This window comes from Fukomys damarensis, unplaced genomic scaffold (genome assembly GCF_012274545.1).
Source record: "Fukomys damarensis isolate Sample0158 unplaced genomic scaffold, DMR_v1.0_HiC HiC_scaffold_1, whole genome shotgun sequence".
Taxonomy (NCBI): Eukaryota; Metazoa; Chordata; class Mammalia; order Rodentia; family Bathyergidae; genus Fukomys; species Fukomys damarensis.
This window is the reverse complement of record NW_022900913.1, coordinates 62626542-62651558: the sequence shown is the minus strand read 5'-3', so window position 1 is coordinate 62651558 and position 25017 is coordinate 62626542. Positions and strand designations below refer to the sequence as shown.

Genomic DNA, 25017 nt, shown 5'->3' with positions numbered 1-25017 from the left:
AAAGGGTAGGGGAAAGGGAATAAGGGAAAAGAAAAAATATGAGAAAATGGAAATAAAGTGTTTGTAAATGGGGAGGGGAGGAGGGAGTGAAGGGAGGGCAGGGACAAGGGGAAAAATGAGAACCAAGACCTGTCATGTAAAAGTACAAGATCCCAATAATGAATGTAACTGTACTGTATACCTAAGATGTACCAGTAAACTCAATAAAAAGAAGAAGAAAAAAAAGAGAAGCTTCTACACAGCAAGAGAAACTACCAACACAGTGAAGAGACAACCCACAATGTGGGAAAAAATTTTTACCAGCTGTTCCTCAGATGAAGGTCTACTATCTAGCATATATAAAGAACTTTAAAAAAATCAGACATCCCAAATTTAAAGACCCAATCCAAAAATGGGCATTCGATATGAACAGACATTTCTCAAAGAAGTAGAAACAGTAAATAGACATATAAAATATATTCACCGTCACTGGTGATTCAAGAGATGCAAATGAAAACAATGCTGAGATTTCACCTAACTCCAGAAAGAATTGCTTCCATCAAGAACTCAAACAAGACAATGTGAAATGGGAAGAAAAGGGTTAAAGGTGTGTGGAAGGTGGGATGGGTAGGGGAAGGATAATAAGGGAAAAGAAAAAAATGTGAGAAAATCAAAAGATGGAAATAAAATGTTTGTTAATGGGGTGGGGAAAAGGGTGGAGGGAGGGCAGGGACAAGGGGAAAAAATGAGAACCAAGACCTGTCATGTAAAGGTACAAGATCCCAATAATGAATGTAACTGTACTGTACACCTAAGATGTACCAATAAACTCAATAATAAAAAAAAAGAAATCAACCAATAACAAATGCTGGGGGAGGAGGCTGTGGGAAAAAAAGAACCCTCTCCACTGTTGTTGGAAGTGTAGACTGATACAGATTTCCATTGTAGAAATCAGTATGGAGATACCTCAGAAAACTAGGATTAGAGGTCCCATTTGACCCAGCTATTCCCCTGCTGGGTGTCTTCTAAAAATAATGGAAAGAATCATACCACAGCAATATATGTATAACCATTTTTATAGTGGTAATAGCTAAAACTTGGAAACAGCCCAATTGCCCATCAATTAGAAACTGGATAAAGATGTGGTTTTTAAAAAAAAATTCCATGAAGAATGAGAAATTAGAGACATTTATAGCTAAATAGATGCACATTAAGACCATGTCTTTTAAAAAAATTTGATGTTGGATTTTATTTCTTTTTTAAAAATTGTACAAAGAACACATGTGAATGTGTTTAAAAACACAGGGGAGCTGGGGATTTAGCTCAGTGGTTCCAGCTCCTTCCTCGTAAGCACAAGGACCTGAGTTTGATCCCTGGTACCAAAAACAAAACAAAAACACAGGGAAAATGTAGAGCTTTAAAAACTAAATCGAATGGGGGATTTAGCTCAGTGGTACTGCCACCTGCCTCACAAGCACAAGGTCCCAAGTTCAATCCCTGGTACAAAAAAAAAGAAAAGAAAAGAAAAGAAATAAAAAGCTATTTCACAGACTACAAAAGTATTATTTTAATATATTATAAAGTCTTTTGATTCTGATACCACAGAAGGTTTTCCTTCAGTTATTACTTCAGGGTTAGGAAGTCTCACAGGCCAGAGGCAAGTGCCTGGAGTGTGTGCATATGGAACAGTGTGAGGTATCACTGGAAATAAATCCTTTATTTAGCTAATCCATAAAGCCACCAGTCAACTTTCAAGGAGATCCATCTCCATCTTTTCTGTAGGATGGCTGTCAGTGAGGTCTCTTCCCAGTTCAGAAAGCAGAAGCCAGAGTTTTAAAAGTGCTTTCTCACTGCCCTGTGTCCTGAGCTTCTCCTTCAGATCCTGTTTCAGATTCAGGGAGGGAATAAAACTTACCACCTCAAAGACGTGGGTAGAAGGATGGTGTCTGGGATGCATCTCTTGTTTCAGGATTTAAGAGACAGGAAAAACTACTGGTAAACAGGAGGATTTTATTAGGTTTTAGGTGAACACTGACTCAGTGGACTAATATCCAAGAAGAGCATTGGACAAAGAAATGTTTTAATTTTTATGCACTTGGTTGGAGGGGTTCCAACCATTCACATTTAATTCCTTATCCATGGTAATATTACAAGTAAGAGATCAAAGGTGCCAAATGGAAAGTCCTCCTGACATCAGATGTGACTTTCTTTCTCCTTCCTTCAGAGGTCTCAGTCCTAGCTGTGAGCTCTGTGTGGGGTCCATGGAATGGATGTCACAGAGATATGCAGCAGCTCTAGCTCTTCATAAGAGAGCTCTCCACATCTTCTGGAAGGAGTTCATCCCAGAAGAGGATTAAAGGAGTCTCTTCCAACTCCACCATCCCTAGAAAGGGGACTTCACTGGGAGACTCTGAGCCAATAAAATTAAAAATAAATATTTCCTTTGGGTTTCAAGTGGTTTGTGCTACTTCTTGCATTAGGCTCCCTCCATAACTCAGTGTATTCGTTATTCTTCCTATGTCTCAATTTGCATCCAAGGAAAGAAGACCTGGGTCAGAGCCATGAGATCTTCCTAAACTTGAGGCTATGATGAACTTCATTCATGTGGAAAACCTGAAAACCTTCACTGAAAAGTCACGTTCATGGACAATCACCAACTTGTGGATCTAGGTTCAAGATTATGCCTTTTCCTGAATGTCCTTGGTTGACAGGAGTTAGTTGAGGAGGAGGATTATATATACACAGTGCTATTGGGTTCAGGCAAATAGATGAGATGGATTTTCAGGTGTTTGGACGTGCAATTGATACAGACATATCTCAGTTTTTTCTGGAAACTGGTGTCCTTTCACAGGGATCCCATTCAGCAATAACAGACTGCAACCATTCATCCCAGTGCTGCAGAAAGAGATGTGGGTCTATCTGGCCCAGGTCCAGCCACTGTTGACTATCAGGTGGAGGCTGAGTAGAGTGTTTTGAAGGCAGTATCTCTGAGCCAGTGTGCTCACTGGGGTCCTGACATTGTCTTTGGTTTGGGGTACATAAAGGAATCTTCACTCCCAGAGTCATTCCCATTGACAAGCGAGTAGTATCTATTGAAACAACATGACAGTTTTCCCTTCTTTGCACAGCCTGGGAGGGCTGGACTCTCTTGGCCCTTGGGAACTGGCTCATGCTGCCCCTAAAAAAATCCTGAGGACCAAAGGGTGTGAGAGGTGGAAAAAGAGCTGAGGCAAGTGACTGTTTGCTGATAACAGCATTGGAGGGAGAAAGGTGTCTGAAGCTGTTTGGGTTAGTGCTGTGGTTGTTTGGTGGCAGCTGATCACTAGCATGAGGTATCTGATGTGGGTCTTCTGCCATGGATCCTGAAGTTTCTCCTATTCTCTGGTGTTGGTGCCAAGCTCTTTGGTTAAGAAACCATCCCTAAGACAAAACAGAGTCAGATATTAGAAGACATAGAGATTCTGCTTCTGTTTCTCATAGCTTATAAGAAAGGGAACTATCTATGATCTTATATATATCACTTGGTATTTAAAATATGTCCAAATTAAAAGGAGTTGTTTATTCTTTCTTTGAGAAGTATCACACATTGATTTTCTGGGATCCCAAACTTTTAGAACTCTATCAAGTACTTTTCCTTTTATTATTTTTCAAATGGTATAATTTTACATTATCTTCATTTAGTACTGAAGAACATATAGTTTAAAATTTTCCATCATCATTGCAAAAATGCATGAAATTAATATCAGTATTAGTCCTTAAAATTAATTTTTACCTCATGCCAATGTCTGAACTATCAAGTCCATGTCTTCTAGTTAAAATGTTCTTTCCTGATTTTGAAGTTGAAATAATAACTCCAGTCCATAGGTGTCTTGGTATTGATATAAGAACATTAGTTAAGGATGCAGATCTTGACACATGACTATAGAACAATGGTGGCAAATCTATGGCACTCATACCAAAGTGGGCTTGCAGATCCTTCTCTGTTGGCATTCCAGCCAAGTTACTGCAGCATTGGCCCAGTAGCCATGTCTTGGATAACAGCACACATAAGGGTCATTCATGGGCTCAGAAAGGAGTAATGGCACTAGGTGAAGATGTGGAACATTAGGGCAATGCTTGGATGAGTCACAGCTAATGAACTGTGGCTCTGACATCATCATCCTGACATCTTTCCCTTCTGAGCACATGAATGGCCCCTATGTGTGCTATTATCCAAGGCACAGTAACCATTAGCTGTGACTCATCCAAGTTTTCAAGTGGAAGGTCAGTGCACTATCAAGGAGAACATAATATAAAAAAAATATATACATCCTGGACTGGCTATCAATTTAGCAGAAGCCCTCACAAGGTAAGAAATGAACTCAGATGCCTTTATCAGAGCAAGGCAAAAACTGGTTGTCAGTGGAACATTGCTCTCTTGTATACTATAGTGGTCAGCAAATTGCAGTGTTGGCACTTTGTGATAAATGGGTTTTGGGTTTACAGTTTGAACACTTTGTCTCTAAAAGGTTTTCCGTCACTACAACACTTGATCTTAGTCAAAAGGCTGAGAAACGATAGCCATCACTGCTACAGAGGAAATAATACTTTGGTTAAAGATAGACAATCTAGTACCTGCCCTCTCATCCTCACACTAGGTCAGGAAATGAGTGAGCTCTCTAGAGAAGGTTAAATCTCTCTCCCCTATACCAAGGAACATAGAGGAACACAAGGTTTCTGAACAGATGTATAAGTACAACCACAGATTGGATGAAACAAATATGAACATTCTGTATAGGCTACTTTAAAAGTCATGAACATTTAATGAACACTGAATCACAATCCCCAGAGTTTGCTAAAACAAAGATCCCCCAGAGTTTGCTAAAACAAAGATTCTTAACAGGGGATATGTTCCCTACCCTAGAGCAGGTCATTGGTAGTGACTAGACTTCACAGGCTATTACAGTAAGGGGTGGGACAAAGACATAGTCTCCAGTGCAGAGACCTGGATGCTGAAGGACAACCCCACCACACACAAGACAGCACCTTCATAACTCTTGACTTGAATTGGTCAGACCAGCAAGGATGAGAAACACTGACATAGATTGTATTCTTAAAATATGTACCAACTTTCACATTTCTCCACTTCCGTCCTGCTACTGCTTCTCAGAACATGTACTGCTGATGACTAAGGTGAATATTTCCCCCCTTTCATACTCTAATTTGCAAGGCCAGGTGTATATATGAGTTCCTTTTCTGTTGAGCAGGGCAATGACACAAAGAGCCCACATTCATCCCGCAACATCTCAAGAGGCAATTCCACGTGTAGGTGGAGCAAATATCATGAGACACCTGGAGAACTCACCACGATTTTCTTGTCTGAAATGCCTGTTTGTTTTGCCAGTTGTTTCCTTGCAGCAATTCCAGGAAAATGATTCTTGTCATGGGCTTGAGTTAGGGTTTTGATTTGAGATCGTGTGAAGTTTGTCCTGATTTGTCTGGCTTCTTTACCAAAGGAAATCATGGGCATGAGATAGGGTTCTTATGTTAGTGTACACATTTGAACTTGAAAAACAAATAAATAACGTTCTAATCACTTTTACTCAGTTCCCCTCAGGAACTCATTTTCTTGTCTCATCCAAGAGACAAAACCCCAGAGGCAACAACACACTGCAATGATCAGCAGTAGTAAAAAGTACAATGTTTTGGTGCTAAGAATCTGCCTTTTCCCCCTCCCTAAACACTGATATATGTTGATATCTCTGGCACAAGGATGTCATGTTTCCTATTCTAAGCCTTCTTTAGAGAAAATTTGGGCTCAATACGCTAAGTTGTTTATATTCTCAAATAGATCCGTGTAAGAATTCCATTTAGATAGGAGATGGGCTCTTACCTTCATGCTTGAACTGAAGCTTGTCTTGTACTTGAGTTTGGCATTTCCCAAAATTACATTTATACTTTTGTCGTCTGCGCCTTGTTCTCTGGTTCTGAAACCAAGTCTACGTAAATAAAGAACATATGAGGCAAGAAAAAGGTGGGATTCAATAAATATCATTTCAAACATCAATCTAGTCAAACAAAACTAACCACTTCTGTTCTTAGGGAGCACCTATAAGAGAAGGGCAGCACATTATCGCAGTGATGTTGTTACTTTAAAACCCCAGCATGAAATTGAGGACAATACTTGGTGTTCACTTGCATGTGTTCTATAGTCATTGACCTGACAGCCAAAGGAGAGCTTCCTGATTTAATGTTCCTTTCTCCTTGGTCTGTCTCTCTCTCTCTCTCTCACTCACATACCTCACAGTTAAGTAGCTATTCCTTTTCTTAGCCTTCATCTCTTCATCAGAATTACAATCTCATAAGATACAATATATATGAATTTAATCTTTGAAAATTATTATTATTATTATTATTATTATTATTATTATTATTTTGCATTGGGGATTGAACTCAGGACCTTACACTTTCGAATCAGGCAGTGGAACCACTGAGCTAAATCCCTGGCCAAAAACTGTTTGTTTAAATAGGAAAGCAGAACTGCACACAGAAAGCCACATCGCTAACTCTTCCCCACGTTCATATCTTGCTTATTCATTCTAGGGGTAGCCAAAAATGAGGAAACTCATAGGAACTCAATATCTAGCTTTAAAACTGCATTCATTAACATAACCAGTTGGAAATGTGCTTGCTTTCTTGATAGGAGTAGAAATTGATTTGTGCTATTTAATTACATGTGAGAATTTTATGTGAATATCTTGCTAATTCACTATATTTATTGCCTTAATGATAACCAACATCATTTGAGCTGTTCCTATATTTTGGGCTTTGTTCCCAAAGTCTTAACCTGTGCTCCAGGTTAACTAATCAAAATACTTTCTGAGTTTAAAAGTTTTATAGCTGAAACCTGTAAACTAATGGAGAGTGAATACCATATAAGAAGCAACATTGTGCTATGTTCTTTCTATGGTTTTCCCTTCACCATCAGATCCAATGGGCTCTGCACCAGATACCTAGTGGTCCCACAGGAAACAATTTTATTACTGGTTTGTGTGTTCATTCTGTCTCCCATACCCAGAACACTAGCCAGACATTAAAAATATTTTCTCCAGTGTGTCCAAAGACTGAAATCATTATAGCTGATGCTTAATCAGAGAGTATATATTGAATACAAATACATGAATTCATTTTTTTACCTCAAAATATTTAAACTTCTATCTGTATTGATTAAAATTCATTTTGTTCAATTATACCCTTTATACCTATTTCTTTAATATATGAAACTCATCTTTGCTTGATTATCACATGGATTATTTTACTGACAGTATATCAATATAGATTTTTCTTTTATTCTTGTGTATGAATCACAGGTAAGACATAAAATTTTAAGTCAATTTTAAAAAATAGCCAAAGAACCAGGAATTTCCATAAGTTCTAACACCACTGCTTCTCAAAATTATCTTATTCTCTGGTATAAACTCTAATAGTGAAAAATTATATCATTATACTGACTTAATTTTGTACATTCTGCAATTCTCAAAATGTGATTTAATTACCTATGTGGGAAACTGTGAACCAGTTTTCCTTCTCCACTGGTGCAAACACACAAGTAGTATTTATATGTTTAACAAGAAGTACACATGGAGTTCCTGATGTTGTTTCTATCTTTTCATTACATGTGGAATAAACTTCTGAGCAAAATATCTGACACAAGAGCTGAGAATAGCCTATTTTTTCTCTTTAATATGACCCTGAGAAAAAATGTATAGTTACAAAATGCCTACCAGAATTTGAAACTCTGAAATGCCAGTTACTTTGGCCAGATAGTCTCTGGTATCTATACCAGGATAGGGGTTTTTTTCAAACCATTCATTAAGGATATCCTTTTGACTCTCATTCAAAATCATCCTCTGTCGTCGGCCTAGCAAATAAAAAAGGGATAAGGCAGTATTGAATATGTTTGTGGATTAAAATCTGTGGGCTGAGCACATACTTTAAATTTATTCTAGGATAAAGGTCAATACTTCAAATGATGACTATATATATTTACTTAAGGGATATCTCTTAAGTTATCCTCATCTGGACATACACAGGTATAAATATAAATCATAGGAAGGTTAATAGTCTAGGATGTAAGAATAGAAAGCAAAAACTGACAAAAATTCACAATATTATACACTAAGAAGAGTGGAAGTAACAGGAACAAGAAATATTCATGAAAATTAATGAAATTGGGGCCAGGGATTTAGCTTAGTGGTTCTGCCAAACCAAAGTTTGATCCCCGGTACCAAAAAAAAAAAAAAAAAAATTAATGAAGTGAACAAATGCATAAAGAATTAAGAAGTTAAATGAAATTATAAATGTTCAGACCAGGAATTTAGCTCAGTGACACCATGCCTGCCTGGCAAGGTCCTGAGTTCAATCCCCAATCCTCCCCCCACCCCCGACAAAAAAATGTTCAACTATGGAACAAATGATACATTTTAAGAAAATTAGTCAGGCGTAGTAGTGCAAGCCTGTAATCCCAGCACTCGGGAGGCTGAGGCAGGAGGATCGCTGTGAGTTCAAGACCAGCCTGGGCTACATAGTGAGTTCCAGAGCAGCCTCAACTACATGTCGAACACAAGAAAAAAACGATTAAAAAAAAAAAAAAAAAAAAAAAAGAGAAAAAAGTAAATTAAATATAAAAATTGGCATATGCCTAAAATTCCAGTTACTTGGAGGCAGATGCTGGAAGGTCAAAACTTAAAGGCCAGCCTTGGTAATACAGTAAAATTTTGTCTTAAAATTTAAAAAGGGCTTGGGCTGGGGAATTCACTTAGTGGTACAATGCCTGCCTTGTAAGCACAAGGTCCTGAGTTCTATCCCCAGTACCTCAAAACAAGGGCTGAAGGTGTAGCTGAGCTGTAGAACATACATTCCTAAATTCAATCTTCAGTACCATACACCACACACACAAAACTTAAATATAAACATCAGAATGTATTTTCTCCCCATCTAGAGTGTCAATTTTAACGCTTTAGGTAGAAGATTCCTGTAAAGAATCTATCCAGTCATCAGATTTGAAACTCGTGTCCAGTTTCCTAACTTTCATCAATCCATGGACCCAAATTAACAGTGAAAAACAGTTTCTCCCCAAAAAAGTCCCCTGTAATCAAAGGTGTGATGTAAAGTAACATAAACTGTAAAACAAAGCTTTTGGAATGACCATGTGAAACAGCAGAGGCTGACCATAACTTACCATTTGAATTGCTGCTTGGCTCCATGGAAGGGTGGTCACCTGGATCCCACAGAGACTAGAAGCCAACTGAATCACTCCCAGAGAACTGAATAACTCCCAGAGTCCTCCCAGAGGACTTCTCAAAATGAGAAAAGGAAAAAAACGGAAACAAGTCTTTGTGAACAGGGAGGGGTGGGGAGTTGAAGGGAGGGCAGGGGAATGGGGAAAAAAAATAAGAACCAAGATATATCATGTAAAGGTGCAAATCCCCAATGATGAACGTCATCATATTGTATACCTAAAATGTACCAATAATATTAATGAATTTTTAAAATTCCAATGGTACGCTAGGCTTCTTAAATACCTGTTGATTGAGTCCCTTCATTAAATATGGCTCACCATTTAAAAGGTTTTAGAACTAATCAAATTAAGGGGAGGTTGAATTTTGGGCAAAAGTGCAGATTATGTCATTATTTTACATCTATTATAACACTTTTCAATAACTTTGATTCTGAGCTCTCCCTATATAATTTTCTTCTTTTATTATTTTTAAGTTGTTTATTTCCTAATTACTTTGGCTTGGCCATTTTACTTAATATATGGCATCACCTTGCCTTGAAATTCTCATGTTTTCTTCAGCTTATCCTGAAACATACCTTATTCCATCACTATGCTGGTGTAGATATATGTCAATTGGCTAGTCTCAGTTCCCTAATTTAGCTGTTATTGTGAATGCTTTTTGCATGTGATTATAGAATAAAACCCTTTGCCTTTAAGCAGGTTATCAAATATACTGTGGGTGTGACTGATTCAATTGGTGAAAAAAGAAATGGCTCAAGTTAAGACTTATCTAAAAATCCCAGCAGAAGAGAGTAGTTCCAACTGCTGTATGAGTTTCAGCCAACCTTTCCTAATAGCTCTAATGTACTGGTTGGAGGCCTTAGTTTTTTTCTTTTTCTTTTTTCTTTTAGAAAAGATCTCATTAGGCAGTTTAGGCTGCCCTTGAACTCACTATGTAGCTGAGTCTGGCTAGAACTCACAGTGATCCTCCTGCCTCAGCCTCCTGATTACTGGGACTACAGGCATGTGCCACAATGCCCAGCTTGGAGGACGTACTTCTTTTGGGAACAGTATTTCCACCAGGAGACATCACAATGATAACTGTGTTAGTTACTTTTCTCTCATTGCTGAGACAAAATACCCAACCCCCAAGGTTAAAGGGGAAGAAGATTATTTGGCTTACAGTTTGTAGAGGTTTCAGTCCATAATTGGCTGGCTCCAAGGCAGGAATGGCAAATAGTCATAGCAGAGGCAGAAACAACATGGTGTGCGCAAAGTAACAAAGGCAACAACAGGCCTTTCCAGGGTCTTCCTGCCCCTTTTATCTTATTCAAATTACTGAGATTGTGGTGGTGTCAAACCAATCACCCATCTGTAGTGTTTTAATAACCACAGGAGTTTAACTCCAGCATCACACATTTCAGACTCAACTACCTCTGGAAAAGGAAGTCCCACCTCATCCACATGAGACTTGAGGTGAGGGGGCATCTAAACACAAACCATTCCATTCCATTCCTGCTCCACCTCACAAGCACAAGGTCCCAAATTCAATCCCCAGTACTAAAAAAACAAAACAAAAACCATTCCTGGTTCCCCCCCAAGACTCATGCATTAAAAGCATCTAGTCCATCTCTAAGAGTTAGCAAAGTCTTAATAGTTTCAGTATTGCTGAAAAGTCCAATTCCCAAATCTCCTCTAAAATTTATGGCAAACTCTTACCAGCAAGCCCCTTAACAAATGAAAGGAAAGTTAAACACTTCCAACTTTCAATGGCACAATGGTAAACATTACCATTTCAAAAGGTACAAATGGGGGATACAAAGGAATGCGATCAAGGAAAGTCCAAAATCCAATGGAACAAACATTAAGAGCCACAGCTCCATTTCCAGTATCCCAGACAATCTATGACAAATTGTGAAATCCAAAGAGCTTGGGTGGCTCTGCCCCTAAGGCACTTAGGGTGGTTGCAGCTCCCACGGCTACTCTCTGGGGCCAGCTCTTCTCCCTCTTTGCAGTTTTCCTCAGATGATCCATGCTTCTGGCTTCTCCAATCTCCTGGGGTCTCCACTGTACCTTTGGCTTCATGCTCACATTTTCACACACTGCACTCTCAGGGGTACACTGCCTGACCTCCCAGGCCTTCTGAAATCTAGGAGGAAGCCTTCCTGACCCCACATCTCCTGCATTCAGCATGCACCTTGAACCAGTGCCATATGGATGATGCCAAGCTCTGCTGCCAGCTGGAGCAGTAGCCAGGCCTCCCTCTCTCGGAGTTGAGTGCCTGGATCACTGCACACTCTGAACCCAATCCTGAGTATAGAGACCAAGTTTTCTGAATAAGGTGGGCTTCCCCTTTGCCCTTTGTTCAGCTCAAGATAGCTCCCTCTGTGCCCTTTGTCACATAGTGAAATTTTTTGCAGTTCTTTAGAATTTTTTGCAGATCTCTGTAATTTTTCACAGCTCTCTGTCCTAGGCTATCTCCACCCTGTGTTTCTGTTCCTCTTTTTATGTTCCAAAGATGAAGTTTAAGATAATCATATGTTGTTATAGAGTTTGATTAATCAAATGTTCTTTAGAAAGAGGAAAGACGAAGTTTAAGATAATCATATGTTGTTATAGAGTTTGATTAATCAAATGTTCTTTAGAAAGAGGAACTGATTCTGCGAACATAGGTATTAGTATTTTTCAGTAAATGCCCTCCCACTACCCTCCTATTCCAGTAAATACCCCAAATATCCAAGTGTAATCAAAAGATAAAAATAGCATCAATAAAAAGGGAGAGCCTCCCTAACCCTATATAATCCTGCTTCAAAGATGGGCCTGGACTCTCGTTTTCTGATCCTATCAGTCGGAGAAGTACAAGGGTCCAGGCTCGAGCTTGCAATAAACTCCTCATGTAATTGCATCGGACCTGATTCCTTGGTGGTCTTTGGGGACTTCGCGACTTGGGCACAACACGAGGACCAAATTCTCTAGGCAGCTGCCATTCTGGAACATTGTGGGACTACCACCATTTTGGAACCTGGTGCTCTGGGGCTCTCTTGTCAAAGCAAATACTTTCACCTTTACAACTCTGAGGTTTCAAAGTGTGGAGTCTTGCTGCTTCCTATGATGCCTTCAGGCCATCTTTTCTGTTCTCCTGTTCCTTTTCAGCAATCAAGATCTCCTCTACTCTATCTTTGCAATCCATAGCTTTACAGGAGCTTCCTTTCTGGCCAAAATCAAAATGTTTTAAATCATCCTGCTGGGTTCATTGCTCTAAATTCTCAACATACAACTGTCTAAAAGCCCCCAACAGTAGCCATGCCACTGCCTCAATATTTGACTGCCTTGAAATTTCTTCGGCCCGATTAATTAGTCCACCACCCCTAATCTCAGTCTCAGGCAAAGTCTCTGGCTGTTGTAGATGGGTGAGTTAATTGGATATCTTGTAGGCAATTAGACAGGGCTGGCACTTGAGGAACCAACATGGAGGGCAATCAAGACACTTTTGCTAAAAGCCAGCATTATAAAAGAAAAGAAACTGCCACACCCACATGCTTTTGATAAGGATGCATAGCAGTGATTGATATTCTAAATAGGTATCAATCACCCAAGAGGGGGAACCAAGATCTTCCAGGAAAGATTACCAGCCCACCCCTTACTGAAACTCCGTGCTCCTTCCCTGTACACTTGCTACCCTGTGACTTGCCTCCCCATTTGATCCCCATTTAATCAATATTATCTAAGTGATTATACTTGTCATAATCTTATGGGTTAATCATAATTTTGTCCCACCTCATATCTACCTTGTGATTTCTCATTGGATCAGTATTACTTAAGTGACTATACTTGCAATGTTACTACTTGACTAAAGTTTTGTCCCTCCTGGCTTTGTCCCAAAAAACTACTTTTGAGAAGCAGGCTAGACAGATAACCCATTTTTCCAGTCCCTCTTCTGTCTCTCTTAGACAGAAGCTATCTTTCTCCCAATAAATTTTTCCTACTCTTAACCTCTGTTTTTCCTAGAATTCATTCTTTGGTGTTAGAGCACTTCGGATATCTAGCAGGTTTGGCAATTGTATCTATTCCCCCTACATCACAGAAATGAACAAAATGCAGACAAACTTTCTACCAAGCCATAGCCCACATCATCTGGAGTCCAACAGCCAATGCAGTCCTTCCCAGCAGAAATCTCCTGAGCCTCGTCTTTAATGGCCTTCTGGTCTTCTGAGCTCTGACCAGAATCTCCCATACAGAACAGCCTAAGGCACGCCAGCTATAATTTCTGTAGCTGACAACTCCAAATCTTTCCTAACTCTTCCATTTCCCACAAGCCAGTTGCAAAGGCTCTTCAGCCACATGGCCAGGTAATGTCATAGTGCAGACCCCACTTCCCTGGTACCAAATTTCTGTGTTAGTTACCTTTCTCTTGTGGCTCAGACAAAATACCCAACATCTAAAGCTAAAGAGGAAGGGCTGTATTTAACTTATAGTTCATAGAGGTTTCAGTTCATAATTGGCTGGCTTCAAAGCAGGGATGGCAGCCATCACAGAGAAGAAACAACATGGCATTCACAAGATAGCAAAGGCAACAATAGTCCTTTCCAGGGTCTTCCTGCCCCTTATTCAGACTACCAGAATCAGGGTGGTGTCAAACCAATCACATGTAGTGGTTTAATAATCACATGCCCTTAACCCTAGCATCACATATTCCAAATTCAACTACCTCTGAAAAAGTAAGTTCTTCCTCATCTGCATAAGGCTTTGGGGGAACACTAAACATAAACCATAACAATAGCATGGAACTGTAAGTTGAGGCTGGCATCCAAATACCTTGGACTCTTTAGGCCTCAAAATTAGTAGGCAGAGAAGATGAGTGAGGGATCCAGACTCCCTAGGTGGAAATTAGAGTTTCTAGTAAACAATAAATTTGTAGAAGACTAAGCCTGGATAACAGGAGATCCCCTGTGGCATCTGCTAAAATTTGACTGAGTCCCCCAACATTTATGTGCTGAAAGCATAATATCTAAAGTCATATTGTTATGGTTTGTATATCTAGATGTCTCCTTAAAGTCTCATGTGGTCATGCATGAGGCTTTTGGGAGGTGGCTGGATCTAGGGTGTATGAAGCTGGGATCAAGGATGTGATGCTGGCATTGATTCATGGTGCGATGATGCTAGGATTAAAGCTGCCCCACACTGAGTGTATGTGCTGACCATCCTGAGGGCATGTAGTCTTGATAGGATTGAAGGGACAGAGAGAGGGTCACTACTTGTTGCTTGCTACTTGCTACTTTCCTTCTTTCTGGATTCTGCCTGCCATGAACTTCTCCTCTGTGAAGCCCCTCTGCCATGCCACCTGGTCTTGGAACCAGCCAACTATGAACTGAAACCTCTCTAAACTATGAGCTACAATAAACCTCTCCTCCTTTAACTTTTGATGTCAGGTAGTTTGCCCCCACAATGAGAAAAGTAACTAAGACACATATATTGATGGTATATGGGGGTGGGGCCTTAGGGAGATAATTAGGGTTTGGAGAAGTCGTGATACTGGGGCACTATGATGTATGCATAAGATTAATGTATTTATAAGAGGAAGAGAGATCAGACTTATTTTCCTGCTTCCTTGCCATTCATTGTCATCTGCCACATACAAGTGTGGGAAGGACTTCACCAGTGCAGGCCCCTCTACCTGAGTCTTACCAGAATCCACAACTATAAGACGCTTACCATTTTTTATAAATTACCCATTCTGTGCTATCCTGTTATGGCAGCAGTATAGTCCAAGATAGTACCTCTGTACTAACATGTCATGTGGTTAAAATTAAAGGATGAGAGAGTAATTCAATACAAGTAAGACAGTCAATAGTTCAGACTCCTCAGAACTGAAGTTTTGGGTCACTCCTTGAGAAGAACGATCAGTATTCAGCAAAAAAGTTTACTGGAATAATGAAAAGATGGAAATAAAGTGTTTGTAGATGGGGAGGGGAGGAGGGGGTGAAGGGAGGGCAGGAACAAGGGGGAAAAATGAGAACCAAGACTTGTCATGTAGAGGTACAAGATCCCAACAATGAATGTAACTGTACTGTATCACTAAAATGTACCAATAAACTCAATTAAAGCTGAAATAAAAAAGTTTACTGAAGAAGGAGAGAACATGCACTGTGCCACAGAAGAAAATAGTGATAAATGACTGCTATGTCTATATAACCAGCTGCACAGTTAAACGTTGTGAGTAATAAGAAGACTTTTTTAACATGGTTGCTCACAGACTAACAAAATATTTGTATTTTCTTAACCATGCTACCCCATTATCATCTAAAAAGGATGCACTAATAGTTTTATATAACCATGGTTTAAGTAGTATAAAAAGGAAAAGATCACCTGTATCCCTTGCATTATCTTCTGGGTAAATGTGTTTTGGATTGAACGTAATCAAGATCCATACATTGTGTTAGGTGAAAGCATAACATGTATTATCTTTATTTCTTTGTAATTGTGGCATCAGAAGACATATGTGGCTGTCAAGATGACATGGCTATCAACATTTGGTTTTAAACTAATGCAGTGATTGGACTAGAATTTCTACAGGGAAATCTTTTCAGTTGTCTGTACTACTACAGGGAAAAGATAATGTTGGCTTTTGATACAACTGATAAACTCAAGATATTTAAGATGACAAAGAAAAAATAGACATTTGGAGGAGTGACTTATCACATCTGGGGCTAAATACAGCCATCTACATTAATTAGCCTTTACAGAATGTGTTTTTTACATGTGTCTGTGTATAGTATATGCATGATATAACCAAAAGTTCACATTATTAAACTAAAAGAAACATTTGTGTGTAAAAAATACTTTGTGGAACCATAAGATCCTACCTATATGGTAAAATACCCTGCAGCTTCATATATCTCTATGAGATGATACAATATAAGGGAAAACAAAGGATCTAATCTCAAACTTCCTTCAGGAAGCAGAAATTTACTTTATTGTGGAAAAGGCAACCACAGTTAAAGGATGCCAAAAATATCTCTGCAACGTCATCTTGGTATTACAATAGTGTCGTGCATCCCCACCCCGTCTTCTTGCATCCTGTGAGAAAATGTTTATATTGTAGTGGTCCAGTCCCTGATCCCACTATGTTAGGCTACTGTATTTTTCTGACACTGTGGGTTCTCATCCTTTGTTATTTATAAGAAGAGATTTATTTGGGTCTGTGAGAAGCTTAACTGTGTCATAGAAGATTTGAGCTCTAAGCCCTAAGTATTTTGGAGTTTCATACTCTGATAGACAAGGAAATTAAAGATTTTTTTGTGTACTTAAGAGACACTGAGTGTTCCCCAAAGACCCGTGTATTAAAGGCCCATTCCCTAGCATGATGGATAAGCTTGGTTATCAACTTGCTTGGTTTCAGGATTGCCTAGGAGATTAGAAAAGCACATATCTGGTATGCAAGGGTCAGTCATGAAGGCATGACCTCTGAGATTATATCTAGTCTTTGGCCCTTTCTTCTCTTGTACTGTTCCCCTGCTCTGCTTCCTGGCCTCCATGAAGCAAGCAGATTTGCTTCACCATGCTTTCCCACCATGACGTTTCTGCCCAGAGCCAGCTGACTATGGACTGAAAACCCTCAAACCACAAGCCAAAATAAACCTCTGCTCCATTATTTCACATGTTGCCTTAGTTACTTTTCTTGTTGCTGAGAAAAAAAATATCCAACACCCAAAGTTAAAAGAGGAAAGGTTTATTTGGCTTACAGTTCACAGAGGTTTCAGTTCATTGTTGGCTGGCTCCAAAGTAGAGTGTCACATGGCAGATTAACTTTGCAGAGAATCACTTCATGGTGCCCATGTGGTAATAAAACAACAAAGGACTTTAACAGTGCCTTCCTGCTCCCTTTATCTTATTCAGACTACTTATGGTGGGCAGCACTCATACCCTTAATCCTAGTGCCCCCAGGCCGAGCATTCCACCACGAATCAATCACACACTTTAGATTCAGTTACCTTTGAAAAAGCTCCACCTAAGACTTCATGAGGGTTTGGAGGGACATCTAGACACAAGCCATAACAGATGTTATGCACCAGCCATGGAAAGCTAACCAACGCATTAAGCATGGATCTGTTGGGAGGTAGTGGAATCTTTAAGAATTGATGTATAATGGAGGTCTTTGGGACATTGCAGGTGTGCCTTCTGAGTGGATGGTGGGAACCTGGCCTCCTGGGCTCTCTCTGTCTTTATGGCTTCTTTGCCATGAGATGAATGGGTGTGCTCAGCCACATGTTCCCACCATGATGTATTGCCCCGATATCCCCCAAAAGCCCTGTGCTAAAGTTCGGCTTGTGATTAGAGGGTGATGGTACCTTTAGGAGGTGGGGCCTATCTGGAGGTCACTAGAGGTGTGCTCTTGAAGGGGATGCTGGGACTCAAGCTCCTTCCTCTTTCTATCCCTTTCACACTACCCATTACCATGATATGGCCAGCTTTGCTCCATTGCATGTTTCCTGCCAAACTGTGGGCCTAGCCACAAGCTAAAGCAGGCCAGGGCAAGTGATACGGACTGAAACCATTAGCTAAACTAATCTTTTCTCTTATGTAAATGTTTTATCTTGGTATTTTGTCACAGAAATGGAAAGCTTTCTAACATATTGAGCTTTAGTTATTTTCAGGAGGCTTTCTAACCAGTTAAGATGTGACCAAGTAAGTTGTGTCTTCCATTTCATGCTGCTTGGTTATGTTTTTGGCCATGGTTCTTAGAATCTGTTATGATTCTGAGAGCTGCACAACTTTCAAATCTTAGAAAATTCAGAGACTATTAATATTATATAGAGTAGAATGCTGCAGGGCACCTACTAAGAGAGGCCTATCAACAATAGCCTTCACTAAATCCCAGTGAGAGCCACACTGCATCACCTGGGTCTTCACTACATACAGATCATTAAGAACAAGCCATCACATTTTGAAGGAAGCTTTGATGGTAGATTGCGCAAACAATGGCAGAAGTAGCCAATAATTCCACGGTTCTCAGCCATAATCATGGAACCACTAGGGCACACCCTACAACTGGCAGGCTATCAAGTATTACCAAGCAAATGTGTTCCTTTAAAACTGAATGTATTTTTAAAAAAAACAAAAACAATGTATTTTCTGTGTATATAAACTAAGCATCTCTAGAGGAATAATCTATCTATCTATATATATTTGATATATTTGGAAAAGAAATGATTAGACTGGTTTACAGGATCAGAAATCAGATACTTCCACAATAGCCCCCTGCCTGTCAGGGAGCCAGAAAAACCAGGAGCTGCTGTAGCTGCTTAGTCCAAGGAGCTGGGAGACTCACGATATGGAGAACCAGTGATGTAGCTCCAATTCCAGGCTGAAGGCCTACAAGCTCCCAGGAAGGTCACTGACGAGTCCCTACTCCAAGTCTGAAGAGGCTGGAGACTGATATCTGTGGGCAAAGACAGCAGTAAGAGATGCAGTCATTCAAGAACTATCCAGCTAGCACACACTGGCAGGCTTCTTCATTTCCACTTTTTGTTCCATCTTGGCTCCCAACCTACTAGGTATTGCCACCCACATTCAGAGCCAGTATTCCCCGCTCAGTTTTCTGACTCATATTCCAATCATCTCTGGAAACACAGACACACCCAAAACTATGCTTTACTAATCTGTTAGGTGTCTCCAAATTCAATCAAGTTGACAGTCAAGACTAATCGCATCTCCACCCTTGACACTTTGACATCCAAACAAATATTCTTTAACCTTATTTAGTCTAAACATAAAGATCATAATAGAGTCATAATTCCTCTTAGACTGATAGAACTCTCCTACGTACAATAAAAAATGTAGTAAATCATTCTCCAGAAAAATATGTGGAGTTATTTTGAATTTGCTTATTTCAATGACACTTCATAGCTTAAATACTGTTATTAGATTTGTTATATTTAAGCACTGACATCGTGTCAATATTATGCTATATGATAAAATAATAAAAGAGGAAAAATACAAAGATATCTACCTAATACAGTTGGACATACTCACAAACATATTCCTAATAAAATAGTAAAGAAATACTCATGAAAAGTATGATCCTCAGTTCTGTAACTGGTCATGAGGTTATAGCTGGCATTTAAACTCAATTCAAGTACCCATTCTGTTTCTCTCTGCCTTCAGCCTTAGCTGGTCATGTTTCTGCCCTTGGAGAAGTAAGTTAATCATGTTTTCCTTCTGTGACCCAAATACCTGAGAAATTAAACTTAGATCAGGAAAGGTTGATTCTGGCTCACTGTTTCAGTGATAGCTGGTTCCACTTTTGCAGTCCTAAGAAGATATTGAACATTATAGAAGAAGTGTGTGTTGGAGAATCTTTCAGCCAGGAAGCAAAAAGGGTAAGAGAGCTGGAGGAAAGGGCCAGGTAGGCAATACAATCCCCAGGTCACTCCTCAATGATCCACTCCTTCCTATAAGGCCCCACCTCCTATTTCCATCAGATCCCAATAATTATGATCTCATCAATGGATTAATCTGTTGATGAGGTTAGAGCCCTGATGATCCAGTTGTCTTTGGAAACATCCACAGCCACACCCATAAGCATTAGTAAATTCAAGAAGCATTGCTCAAATTAGTCAAGTTGACAAGATTAACCACCACATCTCTAAACCTAGTCACCATGATTATCCAAATATTTTTCTTTAAACAATCCTTCATCCTTAAATATATTAACAAGGTTATTATTCCATCAACACATCAATTCCCTCCCTACTGTCTTAAAACTTTCAGCACTAATGAAAAATCCAAGAGTCTCCTCTGAAATTCACAATAAACTTGTAGCTGTGATTCTCTGTAAAAAGCAAAAGCAACTTACATTTTTCCATAGTGGCACAGGTTAAATATTCCATTGCAAAAGTGAGGAAGAGAAAGAAATGGGACCAAAGCACCACAGCCTAGCAGGGCAAACACTAAATCCTGTATGCCAATGTCTGGTATCTGGGGCATACAATGTACTTCTTGTAGGGATGGTGTAGCCTTACACCTAGTCTTGTTGGCAGCAGACTGCGTGGTCTTTCTCTTGAGTTGGCTCTGCACATTGCCTGCAGTTTTCATTGGCTGACACCTCACATTCCTGGCATTTCTGAGTTCTTGGGGTCCATCAAGGCCGAGGCATCACTCTCACTGCTTCATGTGTCTCCCTCTCAGAAGCGATCTGCAAGGACTCTAACCTGGTCTCACCTTGCCTAGCCTCTCAGCCCTTCCTTTGCAACCTGCATGTAGGATTCCATATCCCCATGCTCTTGCATTCTCCATCCACAATCCTGTGGATGTCACCAAGTTCTGCCAAAAATTAAGCAGTAGTTGGACCTGATATGACTATGGCTACCAAGGTCTCTGAAGGGCCAGGTGGCTGAGTGTAGTGAGGTAAGTCCTGGGGAACCAATGCTCTTGACAGCTGCCTTCTCCTAGGAGGCCCTGAGGCTCTTGTCTTAAATGAACATTCATACTTTTACGTCCTCGAACCTGCAGTAGGTGGTGTCTTCTGGATTTCTGAGATGCCACCAAAGCATCTTTCTTCTTGTCTTGTTGTACTTATTTGGTTTCTTTTTAATCATTCTAATCTTTTAAGCAACCATACACTCCTTTGCCTCAATGTTAGCATGCCCCTTAACATGCTTCTTTTCTGGTCAATATAAATGTTTTTCAAATGTTCCACTCTGCTTTTTCCTCCCGATTCTTGCTGAAAATCTGGCTAAGAGGGAGTCATCAGTACCAATCCCATAATCTGGTTACTGTGCTCTCTTGAAGTTTCCTCTGAAAGGTTAACTAATTAATTTTTTTAAATTCAGCCTCTAGCAAATTCTCAGGGTGTTGAAAAATGCAAACAACTTATGGGGAGAATGTGACTTGAATGGCTCCTACTCCAGTTCCCAGTGTGGTTCTCATTCCCATCTGAAACCTCATGAGCAGTCTTTCCTGTCTACATTCATATTAGCATTACTATCTTCTGGGCCTCAACCAGATTTTCCCCTTGTTTTCAAGCTTTCCCTAGCCTATTCTCCAAACTTTTCTGAACTCCTCTCATAAGCCAGTTCCAAAAGTTTCTGAACCATATGAAGAGGTTTAGTCATACCAACAACCCCACCTTTATGTAGCAATTATTTATATCAGTTAGATTTCCATACAGATTACATACAGAGAACAAAAAACTTTATTTTGGCTCAGAACTTCAGATGTTTTGGTCTATGGTCAGCTGGTTCCATTGCTATAGGAATAAGGTAAGTCAGAATATCATGGCCAAAGTATGTGGTAGAATAAAACTGCTTATTTTATGGACTTAGGAAGCAGAGAATGCAAGAGAACTAGGGGATAGGGCCCTTGTCCTACGATAGTCACTGAGGTCAAATCCACATTCTCCACTGCATTCAAATAGGCACCACTTTCTATTTCCATCAAATTACAATATTGTCACTGGGTGTGGTGGTGCATGCCTGTAATCCCAGCACCCAGGAGGCTGAGGCAGGAGGATCACTGTGAGTTCGAGACCAGCCTGAGCTACATAGTGAGTTCCAGTTCAGTCTCAACTACACAGTGAGACCCTGTCTCAAAAAGCCAAAAAAAAAAAAAAAAAATCAACATTAGGTCTGGGGTTTTAGCTCAGTGGCACTGCACCCACCTCACAAGTGCAAGGTCCTGAGTTCGATCCCCAGTAACAAACAAACAAACAACCCACTGTGCTCACTTTGCCAGCACATGTACTAAAAACAACATTAGCCATTATGAGATGTGACCCAAATCTTCATTTCTGAAGGGCCTGAACTATTTGTAATTCAAAGAATGAGTCCTTCTATCCTTTTGATTATTAATGTATTTCTCCACTGAAGTGAACTTTCTGAGTCTTCACATGGGACACAAATATCTTCACTCATTTAAGGTCTATCATCATGCCTCTTCCCAAATGTCTTTGTAAATGTTTTGCAATCGTGTTCCTTTCATGTCACTGAACATCCATCTAGACCATTGGCTACAGCCATTAGAGGGTATATAATCACACATTTGTCTATCTTTTCTTCCAAGAAAAATATATGACCAGGTCCACTTTGTGTCCACTTTGAAGATTTCCCTTTACTACTGCCTTCCATCAATGTTCAAGAAAAGACATATCGTGCTGCTGGTGTACACCTTCGAATAGTGCCTGGGTAATGTGTAGAATCATCTATAGTTACTAGTCTCTTGCACTCTCCTTTAACCATACAGTACATACCAGAAAGCCATAAGTGCACACTGAGGGACAGAAAGCATTGTAGCAGGAGTAGGAACCATGGGCATTTGGACCAGTTCTTCGTATTACTTACTTGTGCCTTTAGGACTTGAACAGGCCCAATAACATATATATTACCTCCTACAATAATGGATTAGTGCTGTGCACATTGGCCTTGATGAGTAGGTGAGTCAAAGAACACTCAGTTCATGATGGGCAGCATAGTAATTTGGTGGTCCGTGGCCAATATTCAGTTTCCAGTAAGGCCCAATAGCAGGTCATCAGCTGTCCCTCAAAGTGTGAGTGGTTATCTACAGATGATTGGAGGTTCTTGGCTCCAAATCCTAAAGGCCTCTTTTGTGATTCACCTATGGGACCTGATAAGGGATCCAAATGGTGTATCTATCTCTCACCAACATCTCAAGTACATTAGGTCTCCTGGATCATGTGGCCCAAGTGGCAAAGTAGCCTGCACAGCAGCCTGGACCTGTTTCAGAGTTTTTTGTTTTTTGTTTTTTCTGTTCTGTTCTGGGCTTCATTCAAATATAGTATCTTTCTGAGTCACTCTGTGACTAATTAACACACCCTAGTGAGGATTGCATGGCCTCCCAAACCCAAATAAGCCCAGTAGGCACTCCATTTCTTTTTTAATTGTTGGAAGGTTCAGATGTATCAACTTCACCTTCACCCCAGAAGGGATATCTTAGTATACTGCACACTACTGAACTCTGGCAATTTCACTGAGGCAGAAGGACCTTGTGATGGATTATATCTAGATGTCCCCATAAAACCTCATGTGATCACAGGCAGAACTTTTGCAAGGTGATTGGATTATAGGAGCATTAAAGCTGATTGCTCTTAGGTGGTGGGGCCTGGTAGGAAGAGGTGAGTCACTGTGGGTTTAACCTGGAAAGTTACACAGTATCTGTCCTCCCTGCTCCTCCATGGACTCTGCTTCCTTTCTGCCTTTCTGTGAGCAGCTGTCCTGGGCCAACTCCCTCTGCCATGCCATCCTACCTTGGAGCCAGCTTACTTTGCATTGAACTGTGAGCCAAAATATACCTCTGCTTCTTTAAATTGCAGGTGCTGGGCATTCTGTTACTAAGTTACCAAGAAACGTATTAAGTTACAAAGACAGATTGAATTCTAGTAGAATTTATTTCTCTTCTGACATGCAGATGCTTTCCCAGCAAGTTTAGAATGATTGCTACCTCTTAAACACTCTATCCAATCAACATATTGCCATCATGTAATGAACCAGTGATACTGTGTGGAAGACAAGGTTATCAAATTCCCTGCATGCTGAGTTATGACACAAGGCTGGAGAGTTGATACAGACTTAAGGTAGAAATTATAGTTTATTGCTGGCCTTACCAGCTTAAAACAAATTGGTTCTTCTAGGCCTGATGCATAAGTATGGCTAAAACACATTTACTAAATCAATAGCTTTGTACCAAGTACCAGGAGTTGTGTTAATTTCATTAAACAAGGAAACTACATCTGGTAGAGCCCCTACAATTAGAATCATCACTTGATTAAACTTACATGAACCCCCTGTCGTTCTCTGAGAATTAGCTGTCTTCTGCACAGGCTGAGTGGGAGAATGAGAAGGGGACATGGTAGGAACTACCATCCTGGCAACTTTCAAGACCTTGATAAGTCACGCTAATCTCTGTAATCTTTCCAGGGATACGATATCATTTTGGATTTCATTCTTTCCGTGGTCAACACAGCTCTAATGGCTTCCATTTAACCTTTCCACCAAAACAGCTTTCATTCTACAGGGTGAAGAATAAATGTGGAAATTCTGCCAAGTGCTAAGTATTTGTAACCCAGTTAAGCATTTTAGGACTGTGAAAATGACCACAAGATGTGTTTGGAGACCCATGGACCCCACTGTGGGTTGGAGTTTAGCAAAGAATCCATTGATCACCTGACCTCCATGATTGGTAGGCCACAATGATGGTTTGGATCTCCTGGAATCAGTGACAGCTCAGAACTAGTGTTCAGTAGTTTCTAAAAGATCTGATTATTTCCTTTGCTCCAATTCATGCTTTTTTCTGCTCATAGAGATAAGTATAGTTTAGTAAATTTCCTACCCATTTCACTTATGGTAACACTAGTGTATAATTAGCCAACGCCATAAATCAACACATCAAACCATCCTGACCATTGCTTTGCTCTGCTCTCCATTTTTCTCCATACACCCACCGTGCCTTTGATGGTTGAGGGCTTCCAGTTGTCTCCTGACACTGCAGGATCCAATTACACCCATCACATTTAATTTTCCTAACAGAGTGGCTATGGTCCCCATTGTAAATTCTGGCATAGAGAAAAGAGAAAGGATAGAGCTCTTCAAAGATTTTTCTCACAAATGTCTTCTTAAAGTATTAGTGAAGGTTAAATCACATGCACTTTCCCAAAGTACAGTAAGTTTTACACAGCAAATTGACTCCAGCATTCCCAATTTCCTGAGCTTTTTAATCCCATTACCAACAGTAAACCAGTGGAGCCTGGTGCTCCCTCTCTCTCTCTC

At 40.0% G+C, this 25017-nt stretch overlaps 1 protein-coding gene across 3 annotated transcripts in view; it reads right to left on the bottom strand.

The window, feature by feature from the left end:
• Window positions 1-1794: 1794 nt before the first annotated feature.
• The window catches only part of LOC104865815 (double homeobox protein B), a 26965-nt gene continuing 3742 nt past the window's right edge, over window positions 1795-25017 (bottom strand). Inside the window, exons 2-7 of one of the 3 annotated variants that reach the window (XM_010629567.3) lie at window positions 18567-18677; window positions 9200-9314; window positions 7743-7879; window positions 5852-5957; window positions 5324-5460; window positions 1795-3399 (exon numbers count right to left, since the gene is read on the bottom strand). In XM_010629567.3, the coding sequence (XP_010627869.1) occupies window positions 2797-3399; window positions 5324-5460; window positions 5852-5957; window positions 7743-7879; window positions 9200-9224 (1008 nt within the window). In that variant the 5' untranslated portion in view covers window positions 9225-9314; window positions 18567-18677 and the 3' untranslated portion in view covers window positions 1795-2796. Of the gene's footprint in view, window positions 3400-5323; window positions 5464-5851; window positions 5958-7742; window positions 7880-9199; window positions 9315-18566; window positions 18678-25017 lie in introns of all 3 variants that reach the window. The other 2 variants (XM_010629565.3, XM_019208233.2) reach the window with 2 other exon arrangements.